The 17,574-nt window shown below is 40.7% G+C and overlaps 1 protein-coding gene across 4 annotated transcripts; it reads left to right on the top strand.

The window, feature by feature from the left end:
* Positions 1 to 361: 361 nt before the first annotated feature.
* Positions 362 to 16,701, top strand: LOC147145564 (uncharacterized). Of its 4 annotated transcripts, XM_086033958.1 has the most exons (8): positions 362 to 478; positions 568 to 664; positions 1,970 to 2,207; positions 2,485 to 2,516; positions 3,828 to 3,928; positions 15,495 to 15,573; positions 16,388 to 16,548; positions 16,624 to 16,701. In XM_086033958.1, exons 3-7 carry the CDS (start codon positions 2,143 to 2,145, stop codon positions 16,444 to 16,446), a joined length of 336 nt encoding a protein of 111 aa, XP_085890084.1. In that variant the 5' UTR covers positions 362 to 478; positions 568 to 664; positions 1,970 to 2,142; the 3' UTR covers positions 16,447 to 16,548; positions 16,624 to 16,701. The 4 variants fall into 4 exon arrangements, 1 of the variants encoding a protein (XP_085890084.1); XR_015087213.1 differs by lacking the exons at positions 15,495 to 15,573; positions 16,388 to 16,548; positions 16,624 to 16,701 and adding exons at positions 2,582 to 2,706; positions 4,705 to 5,290 and having other exon boundaries at positions 2,485 to 2,512; XR_015087211.1 differs by lacking the exons at positions 15,495 to 15,573; positions 16,388 to 16,548; positions 16,624 to 16,701 and adding exons at positions 2,582 to 2,706; positions 4,705 to 5,290 and having other exon boundaries at positions 2,485 to 2,512; positions 3,802 to 3,928.
* The last annotated feature ends 873 nt before the right edge of the window (positions 16,702 to 17,574 follow it).

Here is a 17,574-nt window from a genome sequence, read left to right as displayed (position 1 = left end):
ACAGTACGTTTCTGGCCAACATTGACGAATTTAAAGAGATCCTCAGTGGTCTGGAGGGAATTCCCCTTTGTAGTGAATTGTATGTGCCAGCCTTGGTTACATTTAAAGGGCCGCTAATATGAAGATCTCTTTTCGTTACGGTTTTTAGTCATAAATATGCATTCCCCCAACCGACAACTATCCAAATTCCCTTTCCTATGGCCGTTTGTATCAACATAGCTGCAATCAGCAATCAGCACTGACAAACGGGCCGTTTCAGCAGCCTACAATTATATACGTCATTAACCACACACTAACCCGCCCCTTTTTCGTAGTACGTGCCTCACTCAGCGTGAACTCCGCCCTCAGCCGGCATACAAGTAATTCGCTTACGCAGGACAATATGCAAGCCAGAAAATCCCATTGGAGCTGCTCTGTACCAGAGTGCACAAAACACCTTTTTCTTCTCCCGCGATCCGAGCCACAGAAAGACTTGTGGGTGAGGTTTATTTATAAATCGAATGTGCCCAAAGAACTCCCAAAACGTGTGTTAGTTTGTGGCAAACATTTTGCTGATGACTGTTTCAGCAATTTGGGACAATAGAAACGTGGATTCGCTGAACATCTTTGGCTTTGCCCGGGATCAATACCAACTCTCTCTGGAACTGGAAGTAACCCTGTCCAAGTAAGTCGATTTTCTGAGCAATTTCCTTCAGATGTGATATATTGTGGACTTGTTTGAGTCGTTAGCTTCGCGGCTAACAGCCCAATATCGATGCTATCTCGAAGTGTGTGAGTATATCACGTGTGTTGTGAAACTCTTTACAGTTATAAACGAATGCTCTTTGTTGTTTATCTTTATCAATGTTTCTTTCCAATCCTTGAAGTGAGATGCTTATTTGCTAATGCATTTCCGAATCTCGTGCTGCTGTTCGACACTGGCGTGTCGTCATTCATCGCAACTTTTCATCGTGTAAGCTAAAAGTATTGTAGTAATCACATACGCTTGCTTCGCGGCTACGTTAGCTTTGCGGCTAACAGCCCGGTTACTATAACATTGATCTCGAAGCGTGTGAGCATATAACACATGTTGTGAAACTCTTTACAGTTATAAACAAATGCTATTTGTAATTTAGCTTTATCAATGTCTCTTTCCAATCCTTGAAGTGAGATGCTTATTTGCTAATGTATTTCCGAATCTCGCGCTGCTGTCGACATTGTTTTTGTCTGTAATCAAAAACTAAGTTGGCATGCTAAAATGTTTAAATCCTGACTTTACCTCCCAGCAATGTATGTATTGTAACAAGTTAAACAAGACAGTTGGGTCTTTGTTTTATTAAATGTTTTGGTAACAGCCCAGCACAACTCAGTCAGTCCAATCATTGGCTCAGCAGTCCCCCATTCAAGTAGCAGTGGTTCAACAGGCCATTGTTCACCCCCTCTCAAGGAGTGTTGCCTGCCAGACGGACATATTACCCACACGTGTAGGGACTCAGCTGGCTTCGAGAACATTGCAGTCTCACTTCAGAAGTAAATATATGAACAATGTCCAGTCTCCTTTAGAATGTTAGGATCACAAAGCAAATAAATAGTTGTATTTGTGATCAAGCAATGAAAGCAGGAGTGTTTCTCGGATTATTGTAAATTCCTCAAAAATGTCTCTTTGGTGCTCTTCAGTCAAGGGATCAACGCAGGACTACTAGAAAAACTAGAAACTGAGGTACTCAAAGTTATTTTGAATTAAAAGGCCTTTATTTTAACATGGCCAGTTGGGGAAAATGCCTACGCGTTTCAGCCGTGGTAGGCCTCAACCAATCCAAAGCTTGCCCTGACGAAGGCCTACCAAGGCTGAAATGCGTAAAGGCCTTTTAATTCAAAATAACTTTGAGTGCCTCAGTTTCCAGTTTTCAAAAAAAAACAATTTTTATTATTTATTATTAATTTTATTTTGCTATCCTTATGTGCATGTGTTCATCACTTGTCGTTGCAGGGGTCCAGGCAACTGTACAGTGTAAGGATTTTGGTGTTGGAACAGCCAACACAGACTCTTTGTGGTTGTCCTCAACACCAGTGAAAAGACCTGCTAAAAGGCCACGTCTGGAATTTGAGGAAGAGCTTGAGGTGGGCCCATTGGAGGGCAGTTCTTTAGCGGACCCTTCAAAGATGCATGATTCCACTTATGATCCAGCCCAATCAGTGACATCTTCGTTTGACTATACACTTCTGTCGTAAGTCCAATATTATTTGAGAATGAGTGATGGAAGGATTGTGTTTGCATACAAACATTATGGAGCAGTTCCGGCGACACTTAGGTTATTATAACATTACTTGTGTGGTTCTGAGCTTATTAAAACAGTACTTGCGAGTTTGTTAGCATTGCTTTTGTGGTGCAAAACTGTTTTTAGCTTAGCTGCCTTTAATATGTACAATTAATATGTAAAGAAAATGTTTCATCTGCTCTACTGAAAATGATTTTTTTTGGTCTTCTTCTGTGTTTTGATATAGAGAGGTATTCTCAACCCCAGCACACCAGGTCTGTAAGTATATAGTTTATGAGGATTGCATCATGCAGCTTTTCAATAAATGTCCGGTCTGCAATAAGAAATGTGATGTGAGGACCCAGCGGCTTGGAACGTATCTGTCGGTGAAGCAGTTGGAAAAACGCTGGAAAAATACAACGTAACAACAGACAGCGACGCTGACCATTAAAGTACCTTCTGCGCATGTGTGAGTTATAATACCCTTTCCATACCATCGGTGACCGTAGTCACTATTTCTCATTGTTAGAACAATCCAACCGGAAAGCTATTGTCCGGGGGCGGATTATAAAAACGTAAACAATGCATTCAGCTATATTCTTCGCTCACGATGAACTCCCACGTGAAGTAAACCCTCACGTTCCTGACACGGTATAGTGAAATACTTAAATTGTCAACCCTTGCTCTTGTAGTTGCGTGCTCAATGTTTATCCGCATTTGTCACTTCCCGTTGGTGCTCCGAGCGCTGATTTGCTAGCTAACAGCCAATCAGAGTGACCAAATGTCACGACTCGCGACACCAATTCAACATGCGTCAACGCCCACTATACGCTTCCTATATAGGGATTACGATACTACGACATTGGTTACTACACTAATCAGACGGCGCATTCAAACGCCACGACGCTTCAGGACCTTCGACATCGGTTTGGTCAATCTAGGCTTTTATAAAAACTACAGACAATTTAAAAGTAAATACAGTACAGACATTTTCATTAAATACATTTGTAGTTATGCCCTGAAATCTGTTTCCGGTGTTTCATTGATGCTTCAAAGCATTTGATCACATTATCCATAGCAAACTATTTGAAAAGTTGGTTCAGAGAGGGGTGCCTAAATACTTAGAAAGGACCCTGGTTTATTGGTACGGCCATCAAAACATGTCAAATGGCGGAATAGTTAGTACGGTATCTTTTCCCCGTTTGGTGTTGGCTATACGATTAGACAAGGTGGAATTTTGTCCACACTTTTATTTAATGTATATATGGATGATCTCTCTGAACATTTGAGGGCCTGTAAGAATGTTTGCATGGTTGGGAATTATTTCATGAACCATTTCATGCATGCAGATGACCAGGTGATTTTCACCCCCAGTTAGTGCAGCTGCTGAATAAATGTAATTCATCATGACATTTAATACAATGCTGCTAAGACTGTCTTCATGATCTGCAGAATAAAAGAGGATACATACCTTCATTTTTACGCTGCTGAATAATAACCTCACACTTTGTGGTAAGGTTTAGTATGTTGGTTATTTCATAACAGATGAAAATGACATTTTTAGGCCGCGTCATGTGTTGCATGTACCAGTGGTGGCCCTCGCCGTAGAATCGACCATCCAATCAGTGCGCACTGTGTGCGGGAGCCCTCCCATTACGACAAGGGCTACCAATCAGGAACAAGCAGTCCAGGTGAGAGCTCTATATAAGCAGCGTTTTGGCGTGAAGTGCTCCCAGTCAGACAAGCGGGTCATCAAAGGCACACAACAACATTTCCAGATTCCAGTCAGACAAGCGGAGCGCTCATTGAATTTGAACAGAGTGACTCAATTCCAATATTTGAACAGAAAGACTCACTCACTGCACCATGGAAGGCTGTTCACAGCCTGGTCCATCACTCAAATATGTCCCCCAAGCAACAATAACTGACTATTGCTTTTCACCACTGCGAACAAAGCCTCGCTGCGAAAAATAGACTAAAGCGGGCTACAGACGAAAGACGGATTAAATACATGGGCATCCGACTATGCTTAGTCAATTATTTTACATTTTTCCTGTCATCCGTCAACCGTCAGCAAAACGGGCGTCCACCATAGGCGGTTAGACAGACTGGTCCGTCACATGAATAGCTCTGGTGTCTGGTTTGTTTATTTCTGAGTCTGTAACAAAAAATTCATTCATATCAGCTCTGTGTTAGCTACAATACAAATTCTTAGGCAGTGAGAATGCCAGCCAGTACGCATCTGTCTCACCTTGTATACTGTATGCAGTGTTTTGAGCCCACGAGTGTGGCAAAAGCATGCATTTTTATATATATATATATATATATATATATATATATATATATATATATATATAAACACTCCTCCCCCAACTCTATTAACTTGTTCACTATCAATGTGCATTATACTGTATGTAATTATATGGGGTCCCAATGGTTACTATATTAACCTATATTTTCTGCAAAGGATGAACCTGCTATCCCACCTACAAGCTCTGATGTCACAACTAGCCCTCCAACTCTCCCAGAGAAATCGGCAATAAAAATTGTTCCAGGGTTTGTAAATTCCACATTTGCATCTCGGGTGTCACTTTATAAAGAGAACTGGATTTATCTTGTGTATGTTTTCTGATCAGGATCTTCTTTCTTATCAGTTAATTCACCTTTATCAGAAATGTCTAAGTTTGTGATTAGACTTGCAAAAGCTTCATGCTTGTGTAGCGCGGGGGGGTTTTGGGACCAAGGGGAACTCTCCAAACACGACAGGTGGCGCACTCCCTTTCTTGCTCCACCTCGTAATCAGTGATTTGCCTCAGGTATGCAGTTGTGCTGGTTATATATACATGTAGGACGCCAAACATTCTTTACAAGTGTATCAACCTTTGGAACGGTAATCACTTTTTACTTCATGTACTGCTGTGCAAAGTCAATTTCTACTCATCCTATCAACAATCTGGGTTTTTATCTATTATCGAGGGCAAGGCACAAAATGTTAAGTCATCATTAAAAGGTATGGTTTGTTCATAATTTTGGAGACAAATGCTTTTAATTGATTAAACAAATTGTCTACTAGGGTCACTGATAGTGTAGTGATACACACGCCTGAGTTGTGTGCGGGCAGTGTGGGATCGATTCCCGCTCAGTGACGGTGTCTGTGTGTGCCCTGCGACTGGCTGGCGACCAGTTCGGGGTGTAGTCTGCCCTCGCCTGTTGACGGCTGGGATGGGCTCCCGCAGCTCCCCGCGACCCTGTATGGTATAAGCAGTTTGGAAGATGACACATGAATTGTCTACTTTTGTAGTGTTGTCCGTTGAGGAGGAGGATTATAGGGTGTCACTGTTCTTCCCCATGATCTAATTCGGTTTATGGTTTGTTTAGTTCCTGTCCCTTTATAGACACCATCTTAATTCTGTTTTTGTAAAGTGTTTATTTATTGAGCAAAGTGCAATATTCCAGTGGCTCGGCATCTATTAACCATTTGGTTTTGAGCGTGGAGTTGCTGTGTTTTTTTTATATAACTGACTGTTTGAGGTGAATTTTAGAATCAGCCATTAGCTACATCTTTTATACTTACATGGGTAGTTATACTGTTGCACTTTTGCCTATTGTTTTAGTCTTTTGTGAATAAAAACATTGTGTTTTTATATACTGTATATCAGCCTCTCGTTCTGTTTATTCGGAACAAACCTATGAATGGGTAAAATACCTTGAATATTGAATATTTGCTATACCTCAATTCCTGGTCACATATCTAAACTGAAAATAGCACATCTACAAGCTCACAACACATTGTGATGCCATGTAAGCTAATTGTTCAATAATTGTAACCAAGGCAAGAGTTTAATGGTCTCTTGTTTCACCCTTTCCTATAAATATATATACAATGTTGTCTCTTCATAAAATTTTCTGAGGATGTCCATCAGATTCTGACAGGTTCACATAATGGCAAGCAAATTGTTGAGAATCTTGATTATGCTGTCAACTCAAATACCTAGAGATGTCTCCTTGTCCGTATCGTGGTATCACACCTAAATGAGGACTTTGGAGCGAGGTTGAGTGAGATTGTAAAAGGGGTAGATTCAATTTTAGGATTGATAGAAAGGTGTATGGAATGCTTTCATTCAACATAATCCATACAAAGCTATTAATTAATAACCAGTTTGCAGTGTTAAAAGATTTGATTGGTTTATGTTTACTCCTCGAAAATATTGCATTGGTGTAGTTGACTTATTCCTCCCAAAGAAATGCTGTCACTCAGCACATTTTTCTGTCTTCTGTCTAGGACCTATCAATGTCCTACCGTTGTTCCCTGCCTGCAGATGACTGATGCGCATCTGTATAGAAGCTTTTCCATGAACCGGTACTTCCCACATGTGCATTAATAAATCTTGCACAGAAAATGCATCAACTCATTCCTATTTGAATGGATACGGCCGTTTTATAAGAACAAATAAGACACCAATTCAACTGCAATCATTTTTGTGGAGTAACATTTTTTTAGCTGGTACCCTCAATTAACTGGAACCACTTGATATGCATCATAACCGAATCAAAACTTTGGACACCCAGTTTATAAATTAATCCCTTTGCATTGTCCTTATTAACTGGATTGACTATTAACTTTGCAAGTCAACATACAGTATGTGCCCCTAAAATTTCAAGTTAGGGGCCACTGTTGCTCCGAGTAAAAAAATTAAAAAATGAGTTTGAGCTTCAGTCAACAGACACAATAACTGCTCACTCCACCCAGATATGCTTGAGTGATGTTGACGCCTGGTGTCATCCACTAAACAGCGGGAAATGTTCTACTGCTCTCCTGACAGACATGACAAATGCTGTTCTAACATCTAAAAATCAAATCTCTTCAAAGATTTTAATTGCTTGGCAGGAAATATGGTACAGCCAAGGACGGAACCACCAGCCAGCCACTGGATTTCTGGAGGAAAGGTTACTCAGCATCAGGAAGGCGCTGAGATCACACAGCAGGTCACGGAAAATGGCACAGAAACAGCCTCAAATGCCAGATAATGGCGTGCTTGCAAGGGTTGTCATAAAATAAACCTGAGTATGATTTGGTTGAGCAAAACATACATTTTTAGTGACTGAGCACAGTCTTGTGTTCGTAACAGAGTCTACCATATCGAATGAATGCGCTTTGCAACAAAAAGAATGGTTGCGAAATAACTACCGTATTTTTCGGACTATAAGCCGCTTAAACTTTTTCCCTAGGTTTTGAGCCATGCGGCTTATAGTCCGGTGCGGTTATTCTGTGCATTTTTCTTACACCGCTTGGGGCGCTCTAACCGGAATTGCATTACAATTCAATACAATACATTTGCCCGTGAACTGGATGTGACTGCAGGTGGAGGAGTTCAACGGGCGAGGGCGCTAGACACTAGGTTATTTCATTAGGTGCTGTAATTCTTTGATTTTATGTTTTCCAAGAGGTCCCTAAAGTGCACATGAATGTGATTGGCTGATGTTACGTATCTTCTGTTGTTTCGATGTGAAGTGCTATTGTTGATTTAGTACAGTTGACAGCACGTCGTGTGTTAGATCGGCTGACTTTTTAAACATAAAACAAGACAGGTGCATATGTAGAATATAGTAGAACAATAGATGGTGGAGTCTGGTGGACATTAGCTGACCAACTGGAGCGGCAGCCGGCAGTGAAATGAGAATAAGTACTGTTTTTTTTCTCTTGGTTCTGTTCCGTTTTAATCAGCAACGTTGCTGCAGTGTTAAAATGCACTGTTAGGAAAGAATCTGATCAGGTACATACATGTACATTTACAGTTAATAATTTTTTAAACCTAAACTTTTAAAATCTGAGGAAGTTTGACATCTCAATAGATGAAATAGGGCAAAATGGTGATCAGGCCAAAAGCCCAAAACAAATTTGAAGATCCCAATCTTACAATTCATTTTGTGAGGCAACTTTTCCACTAAACGCCGACTTGATTTCTGACTACGTTTACATGCAGCCAAAATATTGGCAGTATTCGGGTTTTTACAACCCATGTAACCGCGCGCAATAACCCAAATAAAACTCAGATTATCGTGCCTGGGTTCATCCTTGTCAAACCGAATATGTGCACATGTATATGCCGATCGGAATACCCCGATTGCACAGGACACTCTTGGTCTTTGTAAGAAAAGAAAGTGCTTCAATCCGCGCTGTTTGGCATGCAGCCCACCAGAAATACGCAATTTGTGATAAACAAAACATGCCGAAAGCTAGAGTAAGTACAACACCACACTTTTGGAGCGAGAAGGAAACCGACGCCTTCACTAACTCATTCACTGCCATTGACGAATTGAATTGTCTTTTCACAGTCCAGCCATTCAATCCCTGGAATTTATTTATATTTTTTCTCAGTTTTTTTCAAAGGATATGTTAAGAGAGGGTCTGAACATGTCTGGCACTAGTGAATGAGTTAATCTAGTGAAAGACATGAATGTAATGATGCTTATTGATGGAAGAAGTAAGGAAGCAGAAGAATAAGCAGAGATGTATGATTGCGTCCTGACGTCCGTGCGTCGCCGTTTCAATCGGATTATTTAAATGGGGTAAGGGGGGGTAATTCTGTCTGCTCAAGTCATGTAAACGGGTTATTCCGAATAACTCTGAAATCTGATTTTTGACCTAAACACGAATATTGTCTGCATGTAAATGTAGTGAATCTCCCCTGGTGGGAGGTGCTTGGCTACTGGCATCTAAACAGAGGAGCGTTTAACATGATGATTCGAATTGGGATTCGAGTGGGTGTGGGAAAGCAATCAGCGAATCAGAAATTTTGGATTTGAATCAGAAAAAGTCTTAAAAGTATTGCTGTGGGTGTTGTCAGACTTGGATGCGATTGGGAGCTCAGCACGTGGGTTGTGTGCGTGTGTGGTGCGGAGGGGCACTGCTTTGTAGTGAGATGGCGCAGAATCGTGAATACATATGTATGAATATATACATACATATATGTTGGAGGTAGCGAAAACGTGCCTGGGAATAGTTAGCCAGTGAATGAGCACTAAATGAACTGTTAAGCAACTGTACAGCTAATAAAGCCCATCAGCAGTGTAGCAACACCTCTGTTGTGATTTTGCTGCCAGCCCGTCACTCCGCCACGGCAACAAACGAAAACAGAATTAGGCCGAGAGGTTGACACATTCGGCTCTCTAGAGATGTCTCTAATGCCTTCCATGGTCAGGGGAAGTCATACTACTTAGCAGAGCGTAGCAGATGACGAGAGCGGCTAACAAGCTAGGAGGCAGCTGGTCCCAGCCAGTAGGGATTACTGGCACTGACAGGCTCAAATTCATCCCAGGTTGTACCTTTGGCCAGGAGGCTGGCAATTTTAACCATAAAAGAAATACTTTTCTGCAGGAAGAAGTTGCAGCCAAAACACGCCAGCATACTCTCCTTCATTATATGGATTTATCTGTGTGTGTGTGTGTAAAAAAAAAAAATAATATATATATATATATATATATATATATATATATATGATCTAAATTCATACGAATGGCTATATATTAGTCAACAGGTTAACCAAAAACACATATGGCAATTACACATTTACGGACATCGCATAATCAGTTAAAAGTGTTGGAGTCAGCGTGCCCTGATCTGACCATAGGATCCCTACAGACAGGCCCAGCCAGGGAGGAGACCAGCCCACATAATTTTTGGATTTTGAAGACAGTATAAATGTGAGGGCTGCATGATAGACCATACCCCTTTTCTGCCCTCGCCTGTCTGAGGGCATTCGCGAGGATGGAAAAGCTGCCCAGATCTGATCATTGTATGATTTCTCAACTTCAGAGATGGAAAAGAAAACAGACGAGAACATTCAATCAATGTGTGAGTCTATTTACATTGGATACCTTCTTGAAAGGTAAAACAAACACGCATTGAGTAAGTAGTTGTTTTGTAAATTATGAATTGGGCTTATGAACTCAAGACCTGCAAAACATTCCAACAAATGATGACCCTGACGTGATAGAGCTGGGCATTTTACTAAAAATTCACGGTCCGTTTGCCTTCTGCCTACAGCCGGGGTACCCTTCCGCCGTTCGTTTATCCGCCATTTTGTCCGAGCGGAAAAAAATAGCCCCCACTATGGGCCAGTATGCCTATGATTTTAAACGGGCTTCTGTTGGCGTTTCCGACTACAAACTGCGACCAACTACCGCTAAATTTTGATCCATCTATCTGTCTAATCTGCCCCCCCCCACACACAAAAAAAACATGTCATATTCGAACAGTTTGTGTACTATCATGCAGTTATCAGAGCTGGGAATTGCCTAACTGCCAAAGCGTTCCGTCCTGCATATTTAATCAACCACATGGTCCCGCTCCATCCCTCGTCGGCAACAGCCAATCGGCGTCAAGAACGTAATCTCACGTCACAAGCAGGCGCCGCACAAGCAGACAAAGAAAAAATCAATCAAATCAAACAAAAACAACAGACACACACACACACACACACACATGAACAGCGTGGTGATTTTATCCTTACTTGGCCGTGTGCCAGGATTGCGGCACCGGTGTGTGACGTGATATCGGATAAATCCGTTCTCGACGCCATTTGGCTGACTTGGACCGACTGGGACCACGTGGGTCGATTAAATATGCAGACGGGAAATAGGCGATGCACAGCTCTGATGTTTTATATTCTAGTTTCTTCAAAATAGCCACCCTTAGCTCTGATTATTGCTTTGTCTCGATTCATTCAGCTTCAAGAGGTTACCTGAAATGGTTTTCAAAAAGTCTTAAGGAGTTCCCAGAGGTGTTTAGTACTTTTGCCTTCACTCTGCGGTCCACCTCACCCCAAACCATCTTGATTGTAATTCCAGCCCTGTCTGTGGCATTAACCCCAATACCTTTGGAAACACAGAAGATTTTGCAAACCTCTTGTTTTAGATATTGTTGTATTAGGCAAGTGTTCATAGTTTTGTAGCTGGTTGCTATAGCTATTTTAAATGGACATTATCCCTTGATCCATCATAAAAGGAAAACATAGCAAGAGGTTTCCACTTTTCATGTAAGTGACTGTCTGCAAAGGCTGATAATGTCTGGAAAGGCAGTATTTGTTTGTGAGGGAGTGAGGTAAGGACACAAGGTTCGAGCTCAAAAGGACAGTTGACGGCCAACATCAAATGCTGCATCAGTTCATGAATGCGTTCCAGGGGTGACCCAGACTTTGCACTCAACACCAACACATCAACTACGGCAGCTTAACCGTCATTAATAACATTAGTTGGCTGTGAAATACTTCCACCAACCCAAAGATTTGAAATGATGTCTTATTCATCATGTTTCAATCAGATGGACAAAGGCAACAGATTGAGTTTGGAAGCCACGACGTGGAGCTATCAAAATAAGATTCTCTCCAATGCCACCATGTAACGAGTGTACTTCTCTTATTTTGTGCATCGGAATGATAGTCTAGACTCAAAAGAGAGACAAAAGTTGTATTTTCTCACAGTGGTATATGCACCATTACGTTGGTCATGTAGCGATTTTGTTTTCCAATTTTGTCTGACGCGAAAGGTGGTTAGCCACAGATGAAAATGTTACGCTTCAAACTAAGTCTGTGTGCCTTAGGCTACCCAGTATGCAATTCCAAAACAAAGAGGCTTTCTTTTGATTTCTACACAGTGTGACCTTTTTTGATTGGGTGAGATTGGTTGGCATGGAAATCAATACCCCATTGCACATTTGATGCAGCCTTATCTCTTCCCCGCACTGTCAGCAGGTGGAGGCAAGGGAGTTCTGTATGTCTGTGTGTCAGTGTATGTGTACCCGTACATATTTAACACTAGTCTAGTGTGATTTCATACCAATAGAACCTCTTCATTTGCAAAGGACTTGGATGTGCCACCGAAAAAACAAACAATTGAACAAACAAACAGGAAAAAAAGCATATAACAGTCAGAAATGAGTCTGAGCAGACTGGAAAATTTAGGATAAAGCATGTCTGCTTTTCACACACATTTCACTATTTGGTGTTGGTGTATCAATGAGGATATTTCAAATGCATTTTTGCATCGTAACGGCTATTGCTAAAACAAATAAATAAAACTTAGTGTTTTGTGCTCTTGTTTCCTTTCAATTCTGTAGCCTATCAATAATTGAGCCAATATTTACCCCATGACAGGAAGCTTTCCAGCATGCATTGCCTCACTGCCGATTCACTAGCAGCGTGCATTTGTGTAGAGCAGTGTTTTTCAAACTTTTTTGAGTCAAGGCACATTTATTTCATTGAAAAAATCCCGCGGCACACCACCAGCTGAAATTGTGAAAAAAAAAAGATTATTTTAACAATATAAATGTTATATGGTTTATAGAAGCATTTTTTAACATTGAAGAATGACGTTATATTATAACGTCTTGCATAGGAATTAAATAAACACAAAGAAAAAAGAATTGTATAATGTTTCATATTGATACTTAGTGTGAAACATGGGCCTGTTTGGATAAACATGCGTCACTAATTCGCTTGTCTCTAAACAAAGACAATTAGCTACCTGCTGATGCTACTACCTACTGGTATGGAATAGTACTACAATGTAGAAACTACATGATTACGCTGCCAGGCGCTAGACCACACAGGCACACAAATTAGATAATTTCCCATGGCACACCTGACAATATCTTGCGGCACAGAGTTTGAAAAACACTGGTGTTGAGGAATGGATTAAAACCCTCATTATTAAGATGAATTCCACTGATTCACCCCAAACACACTATTTGAAAGCATGTTACGGTTAAGAATCTCAACGACAAACTTTTCATGTTCCAAACCTGTGGACATAAATGTGAATCAAAACTTGCAGAAACCTTGTCACACCCAGAAATGCATGAATCATAATACAATAATTTTGTTGAGCATCAGTTATCAACCATGCGCTTGCATGCTCCTGTGTTCAGAATGCTGCCTTAAGACTTTTTTCTGTGCACATGCAGGCAAAGCAGTGAGCTGTTTCTCACCATGCAGCTCCAAAATGCACATCTGAAACCATTTAAATCAAAAGCAGTCACAGTTTCCACAGCGCATTATAGGAATTCCAGCATGGCCTTTCACTTTGTGCTGCAGCCTTTCTCAGCATGGATGTACGGATATAAAGTGGGCACATGGCAGCACAAATATGTCAGCCACTGTGCACTCACCTCAGAAACACGAAAGAAGGAGACCAAGGAAAGGAAGGGTGGTGGCAGGCAGAATAACCTCCTTGGGCTTCCACTTCAAATAAGAACCTTTATACTCTTTTTTTGATTTGCCTTCTACCAAAAGCAAAAAAAAAAAAAAATGACCATCATATCCTGTGGTTCATACTTGCATGAAAACACAAAGACAGAGATCAGAATTGCAAAAAAAAAAAAAAAAAAAAACTTGAAAAACTGTCCCGTATAATGCTCATCCAACCCATAAAGAATTAAATTTTTATTTTATGTAGTTAGTTTTAATTCACTTTCAGGGCAAGTGTGTTAGTTTTATTAGTTTTATTTTTTCGAAAATGCTTCATTTCTTAAAAACCAAGTTTTTAAACCTATGATTCTCGATCGTGATTTTCTTGTCATGTCATGTCATCTTCCAAACCGCTTATCCTATACAGGGTCGCGGGGAATTGCTGGAGCCTATCCCAGCTGTCAATGGGCGAAGGCAGACTACACCCCGAACTGGTCGCCAGCCAGTCGCAGGGCACACATAGACACTGTCACTGAGCGGGAATCGATCCCACGCTGCCCGCACACAACTCAGGCGTGTGTACCACTACACTATCAGTGGACCGTGATTTTCTTCTACTCCTCAATGTAACAACACATATCTTCTTCTACCCCTCAGTGTAACCACATGCATCTCAATACGAGGCCCCACACTGCCCCAGGTGGCCAAGTTGTGCACAGCTTGCATAGCGCACCCATCAAATACACACACATAAACACAAACACGGCAATTCATAAGGTATTGAAAGTATCGATACTTCATCAATGTATCGATATTTGGTATGGGCACAAAAAGTATCACGATACATCGCAAAATGATTTTTTTTTTCCCAGCCCTAATGTGTGTGTGTCTGTGTGTGTACTGTATTATGTACTGTATGTTTTCTCACTTGAAATCTGTGGTATTAGATCATTTGGTAGTTGACAACTTTGGTGATAGAAGATAGAGAAATATGCCTAACACCAGGCTGAATCAATACATTTATAAATAAAACTTTGGATAGTGTAGGGGTGTGCATAAATGTGGATTTGGAGTGTGCTCACTTTGCTGTGCATCTTCAGACTACAAACTCCCAGAACCAGCCATTGCCGCTTCTTATCCATATTATTTCGTAGCAGCCATTTATAATCTGTTCCAGCACACTTACCATGAAATGAGTGATGTGCGACTTGTGTGTCTAATGTGCCGGGCAGGCAAAGCCTAATAGATAACATGAGCATTCCCTTCCCAACAACTACTACTCCTTCCCTTGCACAGGCAAATCAAGTCACCTCAGCGTTAAACAAGACGATTTGGTTGATTACGGGGATGCTGTTTTCTTTGGCTGACTATTCATGTGATACAAAGTAAAATATCTTTAGCAAGTTGGTCTCATTGCTTTATGCTTGACTCCAATGACCTTTATTGTCAGGCTTATCATGAGTGGCGGGTTGTTGTGGCTTTTGTTGTCATCGGCTGTTTAAAATGGTGAATGTCATTTGGTAAATATATTCTGTGTGTGCATCTATACGCATGAACCTTGATGTAAAACCAGTGCAGAGCTGACAGTAGTTGTTTGTAGTCTCTTGTGGTGGAAGAAAGAAGGCTGTTTTGATTGTGATGAATATATATTCCTGTTTTTTTTTTTGTTTTTTTTTTTCTCAAGAGCTGTCCGCCGTTTCCGTTGTGCTATTGTTCCTTTGATCTGGCTTTGGTTTAAATCTCATTCCATCTGGATGAGCTCACTCTTGCTCCACAAATAAATGCATTTTTCACTAATATATACAGTATGTTCATGTGCTGAACATGATCATTTCATTGCAGCATACAAACTGTAATGACCAGTGTATTTATAGGCATACACATTTATAAAGGTAAAAACAACACTTACCAGTTGGGATATTGATCTTGTTTGGGTTTGGGTTCCCAGTTATGTGGTTCAGCTACCGGACTTCCAGGCAGCCCGTATGGGTTCAGTTGCAACTTATGGACTGTAGGTGTGGATGTGAGTGTAAATGGTTGTCTGTCTCTTCATGTTCCCTGTGATTGACAGGCAACCAATCCAGGTTGCACCCTGCCTCTGAAACACAGTCAGCAGAGATGCATTCCAGCTCCTAAAGACCCCAAACAGGGTAAGCGGTATATAAAATGATGGATCCACATTAGCTCCTGCCATTGTGGTCGCCAAAGCTTGGCTGTAGAATCTGTTTTTTTTTTTCATTAAAAGGTTCACCGTGTGAGTAAATCATTATGGTGGCTGAGAAATTTCTGCAGAAATGAAAATGAAACATCACTCACCTACTTTTTGTTTATGATAATAATAATAATAATAATAATAATAATAATAATAATAATAATAATGTGGATAATAACAATGTACTGGGACACACACCATTTAAATGAAAAATGATTTAAAAAATGAAGTAAATAAGTATTAACTACGTTATAGACTTAAAATTTACTTAAAAACTGTCTTCTGTGTCTTTTCCTGTGAGAAATCAGGAATGGGTGGGATTACAGTATAATAGAACAATGTTGCGCTCAGTCATTGTGGAGACATTTGTGGAGAGAAATGTTCACATGATTACATATCGTCACTGTCCTGTGAAAAACACATACTATATGTCCATGTTTATCATTGTTGAAATTTTGATCTTAACTCATTCAGTGCCAAGGACATATTTATGTCTTGGTATATAAATATGTTTTAGGCTTGAATGAGTTAATCAATATTTATTTAACTCATTCACTGCCAAAGAGATGTTTATTCGTCTTTTCACAGTCCAACAATTCAACCCCAGGAACTTATTTATATATTTTTAAATATTTTTCAAACGTTAGGGTAAAAGAGGGTCTAAAAATGTCCGCGTTTCAAATGTCCCATTGACGTGAAAATTGAAGAAAAAAAAAAGAGAAAAATTGGCATACTGTATGTGTTTTTCACAGGTCAGAGACGACATGCACATTTTCAGGAAGAAGAGAAAAATGAGCTAGACGCAGAGTAAAGAGAAGCGTCCGTGCTGTCCTTCAAAGTCTGATGTTCATCCTGTCCAACCGGACTTTCTGGCATGAGGCTGTTCTAATGGCGAAAAGCATGTTGGATGCTGGTAATACCCAATTCCTCTTGTTAAATATACAAAGTAGGATCATGTATAACTAATTCAAGACTCCTCTTGTTGTAGTCTGTAGAGCTGCTTCGAGGCGAGGCTCATCCTACTATCGCCTTGACACCAAGTGGTAGAAGGTGGGAAGTCCATCCCTGTTCAGTTTCAGAAATATATCATAACAGGATATCTGAAAGGTCAATGTAATTTAGTGGCAGCCTCGCTTAGGAATAAGACTGATGCCGCATTTAAAAATACACATGAAAACATTTTTTTTTTCAGAAAAGTTCTGGCCCATGATTACTTCACTTTAACATCCATCCATCCATTACCTATACCGCTTATCCTCACAAGGGTCGCGGGCGTGCTGGAGCCTATCCCAGCTGTCATTGGGCAGTAGGCGGGGGACACCCTGAATTGGTTTCCAGCCAATCGCAGGTCACACACAGACAAACAAACACCCATACTCACAATCACACTTAGGGGCAATTTAGAGAGTCCAATCAACTTACCATGCATGTTTTTGGAATGTGGGAGGAAACCGGAGTACCCGGAGAAAACCCACGCAGGCACGGGAAGAACATGCAAACTCCACACAGGGAGGCCGGAGCCGGGATCAAACCCACGACCTCTGAACTGTGAGGCGGACGTGCTAACCAGTCGACCACCGTGCCACCCTCATTTTAACATGTTTTATGGAAAAAAAAGGCAAAAGAAAAATAACAACAAAGTGATATTACCTCTTTAACAGTCAACTTCTATATCGGTGGCATCGGGATGAAAAGTTCTTTGTCAGAATTTGGTAAATTATATGTTTTTTCACAAATCTATACTATTGGTCAGTCAACATCACAACAGTCAAGCGGACTATAAAGTGTGGATCCCAAAAAAGCAGAATCGAACAAAAGGCGTCGACTACAAAAAGATGTTTATTACAATAACGGAGGCCTGACAAAGTATTAACAAAAAATGTTGGCGAAACAAAGCCAGGAAGTATCCAATACAAACAAAAAGCACTTGCACAATGCA

The sequence above is a fragment of the Filicampus tigris genome, chromosome 6 (genome assembly GCF_054856515.1).
Source record: "Filicampus tigris isolate MCC_2025a chromosome 6, RoL_Ftig_1.0, whole genome shotgun sequence".
NCBI lineage: Eukaryota > Metazoa > Chordata > Actinopteri > Syngnathiformes > Syngnathidae > Filicampus > Filicampus tigris.
The sequence above is the reverse complement of the archived record's forward strand: the minus strand, read 5'-3'. Positions and strand labels throughout refer to the sequence as shown.

What these genes read in the sequence shown, in the direction of transcription:
- LOC147145564 (XM_086033958.1), top strand. Translation starts at nt 2,143, where the DNA reads ATGCATGATTCCACTTATGATCCAGCCCAATCAGTGACATCTTCGTTT. An exon ending in TTTGACTATACACTTCTGTC is followed by an intron (nt 2,208 to 2,484) that starts GTAAGTCCAATA and finishes GTTTTGATATAG; the next exon opens with AGAGGTATTCTCAACCCCAG. An exon ending in AACCCCAGCACACCAGGTCT is followed by an intron (nt 2,517 to 3,827) that starts GTAAGTATATAG and finishes TGCATGTACCAG; the next exon opens with TGGTGGCCCTCGCCGTAGAA.